Below are 12,893 nucleotides of genomic sequence, written 5' to 3'. Positions count from 1 at the left end.
AATATTTGAGGTGGGGGGGGTGGGTGGTGGTGGGGGGGTTATGGTGGTGGCTGTCCTTGCCCCTCTCGCCCCTTTTGTCCTTTCTGTCCATGCATTCTGTCTGCCCCGGACGTGTCGCTTTATGACGGAGTTTTGGCCTCCACGTTTTCTCGGTCCATGCGTTTTTTACTGGCTGACTTTTTTTTAAGTCTCTGATCCCAAAGCAGTTTTTTTTTAAATTCTGCAGTCTTTTTCTCTGTATGTGTGCGTGTTGTGTTTTTTTTGTTTTTGTTTTTCCAAAAATATTTACACGTACCATTCATTGAAATTTGACGACAGGGTGCTGTGGCTGGTTGTGTGGTGTATTGCTGACGCTGCTGGAGATATGGAGCTGCTGCTCTGGTTCTCTGTGGAAGGTGATACGATGGTCGGGGGTGTGGATGACTCGTAACCTGAACTGGCCGCTGGTGATGGCTGGGATCCTGGGTTGGACGATTCGTGGACCTGCCATAAAACAAACAAATAAATAAATAAATAAATAAAAAATGTAAATAAAAAAGATAGCGATTGAAAAAGGAAAAAAAAAGACGTTAAGAAAAAATGTCCTCGTGTACGCTGAAAGGGAACACGTGCAGTAACATAATGATGACAATTAAAAATGCTCCAATTCTGCGGGAAAATTGTGATTAAAAATGAAATTGCGCGTGCATTTTGGATTGTGATAACTTCCTCTTACTGCGGAGGTCGTGTTGCTCGGATGTGTAACAATGTTGCAACGTTATGATACAATGATGTATAATTGTATTCATTGTACTCAAAACATTGTAACATTGTAAGAATGTTACAATGATTATATCATTGTATTATAACCCTGTAATATTGTTACAGTGTTATGATACAGTGATATATTGTGTATTCAAAACAACATCGTAACACTGTTACAGTGTTATAATACAATGATATAATCGTTGTTTTCAAAACATCCGGTTTATGAAATTATTGTAACCACAACGAAATTCCAACGTGATGACAAATGCGCAGTACAGTCAGCGTTGGGAGAGAGGCGCGGCGCGTTACCTTCATGTGTTTCCGGAGGGAGCTCGGGTGCGTGTAGGACTTGTCGCACATTTTGCAGAGGTAGGGCTTGTCCGACGTGTGCACGTGCATGTGTTTCTTGCGGTCGCTGCTGTTCGCGAACCGTCTGTCGCAGCCTTCAAACTCGCACTTAAAAGGCTTCTCACCTGGGTGGAGAGACAAGAGTAGCACACGGTGAGCACGAGGAGACCGGATCTCAGCATGCTGCAACATTCTGGGCTCGGGCCCGTGCAAAGAAAAAAAAGGAGGAAAAAAAAAAAAAAAAAAAGAGGCCAGAGTGTTGCGTTTAATACAAATTCTCAGGCACTTCAAATGTTGGTTAATGTCAGACACACGGCGTCTTGTTTTATAACTACTGTGTCCTTGGTTTATATTGTAATATATACATTGATATGCGACAGATTATGCATTTATCTGTAGGCTGGCAAAAAGTCACTAAGTCTGCGAGATCTTTTCTATTTAATCTTCTACTTCAGCAGTTATAATTTAGTATTTTTACCATGACCTCATACTGAAATAATGTGTCTCAAAATAATAATCAAACAGATAATGGGTTATTACTGCATGTGGTGCACTGAAGCACAGTCCAGTGAATCAGATTCAGCTGTCCGTAAAAAAAAAAAAAAAAAAAAAGGTATTGGGTGCATGCATATTTCTGGTTATGGGTTTCGCAGGAGACGCATAATGCTGCGGGGCTTACCGGTGTGAGTCCTTTTGTGAATTTTTAGGTTTTCCGATCGGGCAAATACTTTGCCGCAGCCGGGGAACGGACACGGGAAGGGCTTTTCTCCGGTGTGTACCCTGATATGATTCACAAGTTTGTATTTGGCTTTGAACGGTTTGCCCTCCCGCGAGCAGTCTTCCCAGAAGCAAATGTGGTTGGACTGCTCGGGTCCCCCCACATGCTCCACAGTCAGATGGGTCACCAGCTCGTGCATCGTGCTAAAAGTTTTGTTGCACGACTTTTTGGGGTTCGTCAACTGCTCCGGCTCGATCCACTTGCAGATGAGCTCCTGTTTGATGGGCTGCCTCATGTATCGAAAAAAGGCCCCTGCTCCGTGGTGCGCGGCCATATTCATGTTCATAGGGCCGTAGCCGTGTAGCTGGGTCGAGGCGTAGTGGTCGGATCTGGGGCTCGTAACGTGGCCGTACTGGTCGGCCCTGCCGTACATATCTCCCGAAAAGCCCAGCCGCATCTGGCTGTTGACCACGTTGGAGGACGCATGGCTCGCCGCTTGCTCGTGCAGCCCGGGGAAGAGCAGGTGTCCCGCGGCATCCGAGTGTCCATGTGGCCCTGCCGCGAAACTTCCGGCTGCGGACGCGAACAAGCTGTGCTGCGCGCTGGTGGCGTCGCCGAAACCCCGATTCCTGAAGAGAAAGTCCCGCGTGGAGTTGAAAGCCGCCGTGGAGTAGGAGCTGACGTGGGTCGGGTGGTGGTGGTGTCCCAGGGCGGCGGCGGCGGCGTAGCCGGACGCCTGGGAGGAAAACGCCGTCTGTCCGGAGCCGATGTCGTGGGAGCTGTGGTTTATTTTGAAGGCGCCCATCCCGTCCGCGAAAGGATTGATCCCCAACGCCACTTCTCTCTCCGTGACTTCGCCTGTTGAGTGATGCCGCGAGGAGCCGAAAGTAGTGACTCCTATTGTAGGATACTGTGGTCCCGCGTCCAGGAGCATCTTCAGTCTGGACTCGCTGCGACGACTGAGAGCAGAAAAGCAGGAATCACGCACAGATATTCTTCCTCGCTGTCTGTCTGTCGCCTGCAAGGGGAATTCTCGGACCTCACTCGGCTCAGCAAACTCCAGTCCACTGCTTTCTCTGTTTACTTGGAAGACGGGAGGAATTCCCTACCTCTCATCCGATGCACGCGCAAATCATGTATACAGTATTGTCTTTTGCGGTTTATCTTCCTGTGGCGAAACTTTCACCTCCTCAGTCAGGCGGTGAGCTCTAGACTGATAGTCGCAATCATTCCTGCAGATAAATGAATTGAAAAGACAACACAGTCCAGCCCTGATGAATGGTGGAGGAGGGGGCCGTCACGTGTCGCCCTAGTCCGTTGCCCATTGGCGAGCTCCCCCCCCCCCCCCCCAGTAACATCCACTCGCCAAATAACAATCCACGGTGCTGGGCCCAGACTTCTATTGGTCCGTTTACATCATCAATCCCAGGTATTGTGAGATTGCTGACTGTGGATTTGGTTAAAAGGCTGAATAACAGGACAACAGAGTTGAGAAACATAAAACAACAATGGGCCTTGTAGAAAGTCGGAGCACGTTTCACAGTCATGCTGCATTAACAGTTTGTAAGCCAAACGTGTCTTTGTTAACCCAAGGACACCAGATTACAAACCACACCGCTTATTGTGGCAAGGTGTGCAAGAAGTGGAACGTTCAACATATGCGCGTTCTCCATTTCAGCTCCGTTTCTCTCTTTTTGTCTCTAGACGTTTCTGCCTCTCTCTCTCTCTCTGTCGGTGCAGGCCTACACCTATCTAGCCGCATACAATTAAGGGCAGGGCTAAATTGTGCCGTAACGATGATGAGGAATCCTGCGTACAGGACACCCAAAAAGCCTCCCAAACAAACCCTTGCGCGCGAAGAGCAGGTGTTGCTGCTGTTGGTCCTCATTCCCGAGGTCAAGTGAGTTGGAGAAGACGAGCCAAACGTCATAAGCGGAAGCCAATGGGAACCACTGACGTATATATCAACTCACCTTCGAGCACCTCTTGTCGAGTTATGCGCTTTGCGTGCTCGCCGCCTCCGCCGTTTTGTTTTCGGCCCATTAGCCGTAATTGCAGCTAGCGTCGCTGGCACGCTCTCCTCCTTTGCATAATTTCTGCGCCCATTGGACGTTTGAACCAAGGGCACATCTGCGCCTTGGATTCGCCCGTCATCATATAGTCACTTACGAACCCATGTTGATAAAGGCTGCCCTGAGATTACGAGCTTATATTTAAACTTTGATCCTGCAGGAATGTGAGCATGAAGCACTGGCCGGACTCGTTCATGTTGGTCGTTTTGGAGGCAAGTGATGCATCATAGCTTGTGTGTAAAAACGTTGTGGGCTGTCGAAGTTATCAAGTGGGATTTGCGGCGCTCTCTGCAGGAACCTCCGGCTGCTAGAGTTCAAAGCCGCGTGCACAGACGTGCCATAAGAGCCATTAAAATATCTTCTTGGCTAATAGTTTCGAGTACACTCTGAAACCCAGTCTTGAGAGACCATCGGAAGGGAAGGATTTGTTATTTTCGATTTAACCAATACAGGCCCTGCAGCCTTCTATCTAGCCAACTCACCAAACACGGTCGGGGGATTTTTGTTTTTTTTTTTTTTTTCAACAGGTGGAAAACGGTAAGAATGGCGCGTCGTTGCAACAAAAAAAAAAATAATCAAATGGTAACGAGATGTATAGGTATGCTGTCAGACTTGACGCGAGGGAGGGTAGACTATCTGGCTGCGCACCACAACTGCAGAGATGCATGCTAACTGCGGAAACGTGGCTGCAGTACGTGCGTTGGTCTAATGAATTCTGACTTGGGTAGTTGTGTTGTTCAAGTGCATAGACGGTTGCTTCCAGATTTAACCCCCCCCCCCAAAAAAAAGCCACTTTATGTGTTCAGCTGAGCTCGGTGTATCGAATTCACCCTGCAGAATGCAACATGGCTACCAAAGCTGCGGTTTACGATGCTCACCGCCGAGCTCCTACACTGCGCCGCGACTGCAGGTAGTGCTGCACCCCAGGTTGCTGCGAAACTTTGGTATTTACTCGCTTAACGCGTCTATAAACACACTTGTAGTTTCGAGAGACGCAACTCTGAACGGACACACTACTTCAAAGTGCTGCGTTACGGCTGTGCAGCTGTAAGCCTCATGCAGCGCTGTACGGGCCGCATAACAAAGAGCGTCCAGATCCGTCATGTTGCACCAGAGCTGCACAGTTTCTACCGTGCCAAGCGTGCAGCCGCCGCCAGCTAGTCAGCCAACCAGTTCCGATAACTAGTCAGAGGGACTAAATCATGTTGGTGCTATTCTGTCGTCCGCCTTCACACTCTGCGTTGACGTAAATATGTTGGTTGTGTTATTCAGCGATGGGTCTTTTGGAGAAAGTTTGTCCCGTGTTGTCCATACATTTGCAATTTGCATATTTATTGAAAGAGATTTTGTAGTCAAATGAAGTTGATTTCCATCTTGTGTGTGTGTGTGTGTGTGTGTGTGTGTGTGTGTGTGTGTGTGTGTGTGTGTGTGTGTGTGTGTGTGTGTGTGTGTGTGTGAGCATAATCCTTTTATTTGAGTCGTGTATTGTTCCTCTTGGGCAGAAGGAAGTGTTTAATAGAGAGGTGAAAACGCTCCCAAATTAGTTATATATATATATATATATATATATTTGATAACAATAACTCATGTTTACATTCCAAAGTGATGTTTGACATAAATCTAATGAAAACTGTCTGACCTTCTTTTGGGGGGGTCAGTTGACCCAGCCGCTTCCATCCCATTCTTGTTTTATTAAACACCGGCCATTAATTAATTCAGACATTTTAGAGATATCAGTGAGGAGTCCCTGTTGGTCGGCAACGCTGGATTATTGCCTGCATTAATTCAGGAAGCCGTATGTATACCACGAAGTCGGTGTAGCGGCTCAGCCCTGAAGACTGGGGTTTGTTTGCAGTAACGTGCAGAGCAATAAACTGACAAACGCGTGCCAACCCTCGGGCATTCGTCAGTTACGCCGTTTTAGGAGCAATAGTGGAAATAGCGCGCGCGTTAAAAACAGTCGACGCGGACCGTTTAGCAAGGCATGGCGGCTTGGCCGTTTCTGGGGTTTGGCGATTTGTTGTGTTATGAACTCTTGCTGGCTTTCTGGCTCCAGGACCGCTACGCGTGTATTGAAAAGTCCTGCTGCAGAAGGGAAACGCTCGTGGCTGCTGCGGGGATGTAGTCCCGGCGACCCCCCTTCCGTGTCCCCGACCTGCTCCCGTCCCATACGGGGCTCCGCGAGCCAAACACGCAACAACAAAAACAAAACCGCTGCGGATCATAACAACAGGTCCCATCACATACTATTCTTTCTGTCTTTTCTCCCCCCCTCCCTCCCCCCCCTCGAGACAACGGACGCGCCTCACGCTGGTTCCGCGTACAGAGAAGCGGGTCGCGCAAAGCGGAATCGGCGCCACGACACCGCGGACCCGCCGGACCTCGGAGATGTAACCCGCGCGAACGTCTCCACTCATATTTTGCGGCGCGCGTCATCGATCGTGCAAAACTTCCGCGCGGAGCGCCGGCGGAGTCGGCGAGCCTCACTCCGTGCGCGCGGCGGTTCTTATTTTCGGCACGCGTAAAGTCGCGCGTGTTCCGTGTTCCGAAACTCGCCCCCGCGTGCGGTACCGCGGGCGAGATGGAGATATCGGCGGATCATTTATGATCCGTACAACTTGTTACGGCGGAGCGCCGCGTGTACCTTTAAGACGGTTTTGCCGTGTTCGCACACGCGCACTACTGACGGGGCAAATCCGCCGTTTTCGTGGCTGCGCAGCTTTTGTTCGCCGCCACGAAGCAGCGTAGATGTATATCTGTACGTATGTCCGCGTCAACTTTTCAGCTTTATGTACAATAACCTTTGCATAACAACTATTCCCCCCCACCCCACCCCCCCTCCGGTCTTGCCTTAGGCACTGCGCATGCGCCACGGCTTCTCGCTGTCACTAAAACATTTTTCTTTCACATTGGTAACTGTCACAAGTGACGTCAATCACCGAGCTTTGACCAATTAGAAGGCGGGGTGATTGTTTAGCTCCACGGGCTGCAGCGCCTACCATGAATCTCTATTCAGTATCAAAGCGTCCTGCTGCTGCCTCTCAAGCGAATGGGATTCCATGTAGTCTGCAGATAGAATCTCAACTTTAGAAAGTTTTTATCTTTCTTTTTTCTTTTTTTTTCCTTTATTTTTTTATTGCGATTAAAATATATTTGTCATCATCATTATTATTTTGCCTGCTGTCAAGTTATTCTAAAATTAGGAGTAATGAGCGTGGATGCTTTGGGAAGCCCTGTGATGGACCCTACGTTTTCCAAACGGAACACGGCGCTGAGATTAGTTGACTTGGCAGGGGCTCACCACCATCACCATCATCACCACCATACCCCTCAGAGCGTGACAGGCTTCCCGGGGTTTAGCAGCCATCCACACTCAATGGCTCACGCACACCCTGGGGAGATTACTGCGGAACCCCGCCTGGGGCCGAGTCCATTCGGGCCAGAACACATGGGGCACTCCGCGGCCCTCAAAATCAGCCCAGCCCATCATTATCCCCACCACCATCACCACCACAATCATCATATGGCAGGCCACACTGAAGTGGTCTCCAGTCAAACGGGAGCTTTTGGCCCGGTGCAGGCGACAACGGTCCCTTATTCTATGTCTCACACGGCCCAGGCGTTATCCGCAGGTAGGGATTTCCTCATTCGACGAGATCTGACAGCTCAAGCCATGCCAGTACTGACCGACCAGACTCCTGGTTCAGCTTCTCACCACGGAATGTTTGTCTCAACAACAGGTAGCTATCCAGGACACTATGGTCATCACCCCGACGCTGGGAGCCATACCCTCTTCTCCGGACTCCATCACGAACAGCCATCTAACGGATCACCGGGTGGCCAAGCCCTGAATGGACAAATAAGGTTAGGAATACCCGGAGAAATGTACGTTAGGTCCGACCACTTGAGTCAAGTGGCGAGCTCCAGGGCTGACCCGTTCTCCGCCTCGCCTCTGCACGGCTACGGCGGTCTGAATCTGAACATGAATCTCAGCGCTCACCACCACGGAGCCGGCGCCTTCTTCCGCTACATGCGGCAGCCCATCAAGCAGGAGCTCATCTGCAAGTGGCTCGAGCCGGAGCACTCGCCCAAGAAACTTTGCTCCAAAACTTACAGCACCATGCACGAACTGGTGACGCACGTCACGGTGGAGCACGTCGGCGGACCCGAGCAGGCGAACCACATCTGCTTTTGGGAAGAGTGTCCGAGGGAAGGGAAGCCCTTTAAAGCCAAGTACAAACTGGTAAATCACATTCGGGTGCACACCGGAGAGAAACCGTTTCCGTGTCCGTTCCCCGGCTGCGGGAAAGTGTTCGCGAGATCCGAGAACCTTAAAATCCATAAAAGGACGCACACAGGTCAGTAGATCCATTTGCAGGGGGTAAAGGTGGTGCACTCCACTTGTTTTTATTCTATTTTTATTTTATTTTTGCGTGGTTAATTTTGGCTATTTGTTACAGCAGCAGCAGCAGCAGCAGCAGCAGCGTTTTACTGCGGCTAATTGCGCGATGGATCGATCCAAATCATGCGAAGCTTTTCGCGAATTTTTACAAATTTCAGGGCAAATGACTTAAATGGGATATTTCCCAACCAACTGGAGAATGTGTTTGTTAGAGTGGTTGTGTTAGACGTGTGCACATGTCGACTCACGTCAGCGGTCGGATCAGTAAAACTGCAGGCTGCTAACGCACCAGTTGTGTGGACGCAACAGTTAGTGTGTGAGCTGCACCGGACACCTGTAGGCTTCCCACCACTTCTACCCCTGCCCACAGCCTGCGCGAAGCACCACGTATCCATATGCATGTGCATATGGATACGATACTGCACTCTTACTTATCTAATGTGCCTAGTTATTTGTTTATTTTTACTTCAAAACTCCAAATTTGTAGACTAACACGAGTCTATTCAAATAGCTTATAGCATAGCAACCCTTATAGTGAAAGCTGCGTCGTCATTTTACCTATTACTGATATGCTGATGATGTACATGTATATATATATACATATACGTATGTATGTATATATACACACACACACACACAAATTTACATCATTTACCTATCAATGGCAATGGTATTATTATTATTATTGTTATTGTTATTGTTATAATTATTATTAATATTATTAGTAGTATTATTATAATTTCCAGCGCTGTTATGAGGGTTGTTATAGCTGATATTATTTTCCCTGCTACTTTATGGAGGCAGGGGCGTGGCTCCGTGGTAAGTGCTGGCTCTTGCACGCCTTGGCCTCCCAGGCCAGCACATATTAACCCACATTTCCAGCAGGGGAACCGTGTAGGGTTCGGCCGGCCATAACAGTCCTCGCGCTCCTGAAGGGGACACCTCCGTGCCTCCGTCGGGCGACAGGACGATCACGCCAGGTTGCCGAGGGGAGTCGCCAGCAGGCTCGACCGCGTCTCTGAGCCGCAACTCCTGATGGGACACCGGACCGACGGTCGACCGGCAAAGTTGTGATTTAATTGGAAAACAAGATAGCGGCGAGAGGCGCATGGCGGCCGGGACATAATATGGCTGCTTGGCTCTATGACCCAGTGACGTGAAGGGAAATGAGGAGGGGGGAGATGGGGGGGGGGACGAGGCCTCAACATGTCGAGTCACACTTGTAAATAAATGCATTCCTTTTTCGGTAGCTGCACAGCACCCCCCCCCCAACAACACACACACACACACATTCCGTCTCTGCGCGCCCTATGTTTTATTCATATCATTTGCTCACATTACCTAAGTACAAATTTGCTAAATTATTTCTGCGTGTTGGCTCCCACGGGGCCTGGTCTCTGGTATCATGTTTAAAACCTACCTCCAAACTGTGGCCGTGACTGCTCCTTCCCCTGGGGTCTGTTCCTCGATGGTTTCTTGTACTACACTAATATCCTTGATTGGCTCTCTCTCTCTCTCTCTCTCTCTCTCTCTCTCTCTCTCTCTCTCTCTCTCTCTCTCTCTCTCTCTCTCTCTCTCTCTCTCTCTCTCTCTCTCAGCCCAACAGCTGAAGGTCAAATTGATATTCAGCCCACAAGTGTAATTAGACAGAAGCAATTACATATTCTCACGAGCATTAATCGTCGGAGAGTAAATCAGCGTCGGTTGATTTTCGTGCATATCATTTATTGGGATTGTCTCTTTTTTTTCGTTTTTGTTGGCCTGGTCATAGTCCACTGGAAATTATTGGTATTAAGACACAAAATTAATATCGCTTCATAAACACGATCCGGCGATTCACATGGCGCTGAGGCGGTCAGACCACGTGACCTCCTTCAGCTCGCAGTGTCCTGATCTAATATCTGCTTCTTTTTTCCCCCCTGTTCGTGTGTTGTCTGCATGGGTTTGTAAGGCCGGTGCCGGGCTTCCGCTCAGCCCGCTCTGTGCTGGTCTGCAGTGGTTCTGGTTTTACGCACATAGTTTTGCTCTTTACGCACAGCCGCCATGCACAGAGAACGTACAGTACTTTTGGGTGTAAGTGAAGTCTCAGGTTGTCATCTTGCCCCGTTACAGGTGAGAAACCCTTCAAGTGCGAGTTCGACGGATGTGACCGGCGCTTCGCCAATAGCAGCGACCGGAAGAAGCACTCGCACGTGCACACCAGCGATAAGCCTTACAACTGCAAAGTGAGAGGCTGCGATAAGTCCTACACGCATCCCAGCTCGCTGAGGAAACACATGAAGGTGCACTGCAAGTCCCCGCCGCCCAGTTCGGGCTACGAGTCTTCCACCCCGTCCCTGGTGTCGCCGTCGTCGGACCTGGGCCGCGAGCCCGGCGGCCCGCCGCTCGCCGAACCGGTGGCCTCCTCCCAGCCCGCCAACCTGAGCGAATGGTACGTGTGTCACAGTTCGGGCGCCAGCGGCGCTCACACCCCCCCCAGCGGCTCGTCCACGCCGGAGCCCGCAGACCAGCCCCCGTACCGGAACCCAGAGCCCAGAGACACGTTTTAACCTCCCCCTCCCCCCAAAAAAGTGCAAACTCAACGACGTGCTACTTTCTCCAAGCACGAGAGAATCTATTTTCAAAAAACAAAAAGCTTAACTATTCAAAATGGTTTGGCTTAGTGCCTCATATATATATATATATATATATATATATATATATATATATATATATATATATATATATATATATATATATATATATATATATATACACGGCCCACTGGCCCCCATGTGGAAAAAATGAATTTCATGTAAAAAACAAAACAAAAAACAAAACAACACCAACAGCATAAAATGAAATAATAATAATAATAATAATAATAATAATGGATAGGGTATCTGGTTCAGGTCTATTGTAGGCTAGGCATGTTGATGTAAGATTATTTTGTAAATTGAGTTTTGGCTTCGATATCTTTTTATTTATTTTTCAACTCTGAAATGACCATTTTGTATTGCGGAACCAAAGCTGGGGACCCTTTTGGCTGGGGGGGGAATTGTACATTTGTAAATTTCTTAAGCTCCGATGTGTTGATGTCGACAGTTTTGCAAGCATCTGTCTTAAAAAAAAAGGAAAAGAAAAGGAAAGAAAAGAAGAAGTTCTAATTGTTTACTACAGTTATTTGTATGAACATTTTATGTTTAAAAGCAGACATATATTTTCCATTCGTGCAGAAAGTGAAGGACCGAGACGTTTTGGTAAGCTAACTATTTGATACGGTGGCGAAACTATAACTGTTTTATCAAGGTGGGCATTTTGTGATTTTATTTTATTTTTTTGTACTTTTATCGTCAACCTTTTTTTGTTTTGTTTGTTTTTTTAAATTTGAAAATGTGAACTCGAACGTCAACTCGATTTGTGTACCAAACTGCCTTGTCATTTGTGAGTATTTTGAATAAACCTTGTATGAGAAAAGTGAACACCTTGCCGGCGCCAGTGTGCTGATCTTGCAGCCCTGTCGAGGAGACGCGGATGCCAGGGGAGCCTTCCTCCTCCTCCTCCTCCTCGTCTTCCTCACCGGGGGTTTCATGTGTGAGCTATAGTTAACAGCGAGGGATTAGCGTTTCATCTGTTGCGTGGACGGCTACGGTCCGACTTCTAGAAATGCTGAGCACGCGCGCGGTTCGCTCCGGTCTGCGTGGCGGGTCAAACCTAAAATTTTTTTTTTAAATCGAACAAAATTGAATTTTTTTACATTTTTGTATATTTTGTTGACAGTCGCATTAAAGGTGCACTTCGTAAGTGCTGCTGCTGCGGGGGGGTGGGGGGGGAGGGGCTGCATGTGTGTCTGACGTGTCTTAAGGTCTTATTTTGCGCGGCGCGGCCGCACTTTGATGAAAGGCTACAATGTTCTGATCCAGACTTCAAAGGACATTTTGTACAAAGAAGCCCCCTTCTTTTCCACGACGGTGAATCCTCATGGTGAATTAAGATTTCTTTAGCAATAGCCAAGTCAAACTCAAATGATACGGGGGCCAAGTCCGTGGATCCAAGAGCCCTTTGTAAAGAATGTAATATTTGCTTCCCATGGGGTCGGAAACGGTAATCTACGTCCTTTATGTTGCAGACGGGGCCGGCATAAAGAAGGAAAAATATATTCTTTTGCTAAAGGGCTACTTTACCACAATCAAAGGGGAAGCCGATGGAGCAACGTGGTTGTCTCCCGCCAGAATAGACTTGCACTGTTTATATATATATATATATATATATATATATATATATATATATATATATATATATATATATATATATATATATATATATATACACACACACACATATATATATATATATATATATTTGTATTTGTATTTGTATGTAGTGCACGGTTTTGCACAACTTTGTCTTAAAAAAGAAACTTTTTTTTTCTTTGAGTTAAAAAGCCAAGTTTGGTGTTGAGACTCCATTTGGCCGGGCCGCAGCAGGTTCGGGTTTGTCGCAGAGCCGTACCAACAAGCAATGAAGATTTGTAGGACTGCAGGGGCTGGGGAACGTTTTTGGCTGAAGTCTAAATTTCGAGCAGATCCCGGCCCGCAGACTTTGGCAGCGCTCACACGTGCGAGGA

General features: G+C 48.0%; 2 protein-coding genes across 3 annotated transcripts; one reads left to right on the top strand and one right to left on the bottom strand.

The window, feature by feature from the left end:
* Positions 1 to 285: 285 nt before the first annotated feature.
* zic1 (zic family member 1 (odd-paired homolog, Drosophila)) lies at positions 286 to 2,747 on the bottom strand. Its single transcript, XM_056299598.1, has 3 exons — positions 1,775 to 2,747; positions 1,057 to 1,220; positions 286 to 483 (listed from the first exon to the last, which is right to left on the bottom strand). Exons 1-3 carry the CDS (start codon positions 2,745 to 2,747, stop codon positions 286 to 288), a joined length of 1,335 nt encoding a protein of 444 aa, XP_056155573.1.
* Positions 2,748 to 7,093: 4,346 nt separating this feature from the next.
* On the top strand, positions 7,094 to 10,836 carry zic4 (zic family member 4). 2 transcript variants are annotated; one of them, XM_056299583.1, is made up of 3 exons: positions 7,094 to 7,517; positions 7,626 to 8,243; positions 10,400 to 10,836. In XM_056299583.1, exons 1-3 carry the CDS (start codon positions 7,094 to 7,096, stop codon positions 10,834 to 10,836), a joined length of 1,479 nt encoding a protein of 492 aa, XP_056155558.1. The 2 variants fall into 2 exon arrangements, with proteins under 2 accessions (XP_056155558.1, XP_056155557.1); XM_056299582.1 differs by having other exon boundaries at positions 7,094 to 8,243.
* The last annotated feature ends 2,057 nt before the right edge of the window (positions 10,837 to 12,893 follow it).

This window comes from Lampris incognitus, chromosome 19 (genome assembly GCF_029633865.1).
Source record: "Lampris incognitus isolate fLamInc1 chromosome 19, fLamInc1.hap2, whole genome shotgun sequence".
Classification (NCBI taxonomy): Eukaryota; Metazoa; Chordata; class Actinopteri; order Lampriformes; family Lampridae; genus Lampris; species Lampris incognitus.
The sequence above is the reverse complement of the archived record's forward strand: the minus strand, read 5'-3'. Positions and strand labels throughout refer to the sequence as shown.

Excerpts from the sequence above, each read along its gene's own strand:
- zic1 (XM_056299598.1), bottom strand. The coding sequence starts at position 2,747 with ATGCTCCTGGACGCGGGACCACAGTATCCTACAATAGGAGTCACTACT. Across the intron at positions 1,221-1,774 it reads TCACAAAAGGACTCACACCG|GTGAGAAGCCTTTTAAGTGC; the intron begins GTAAGCCCCGCA and ends CTCTCCACCCAG. Across the intron at positions 484-1,056 it reads CCCTCCGGAAACACATGAAG|GTCCACGAATCGTCCAACCC; the intron begins GTAACGCGCCGC and ends GTTTTATGGCAG.
- zic4 (XM_056299582.1), top strand. The coding sequence starts at position 7,094 with ATGAGCGTGGATGCTTTGGGAAGCCCTGTGATGGACCCTACGTTTTCC. Across the intron at positions 8,244-10,399 it reads CCATAAAAGGACGCACACAG|GTGAGAAACCCTTCAAGTGC; the intron begins GTCAGTAGATCC and ends GCCCCGTTACAG.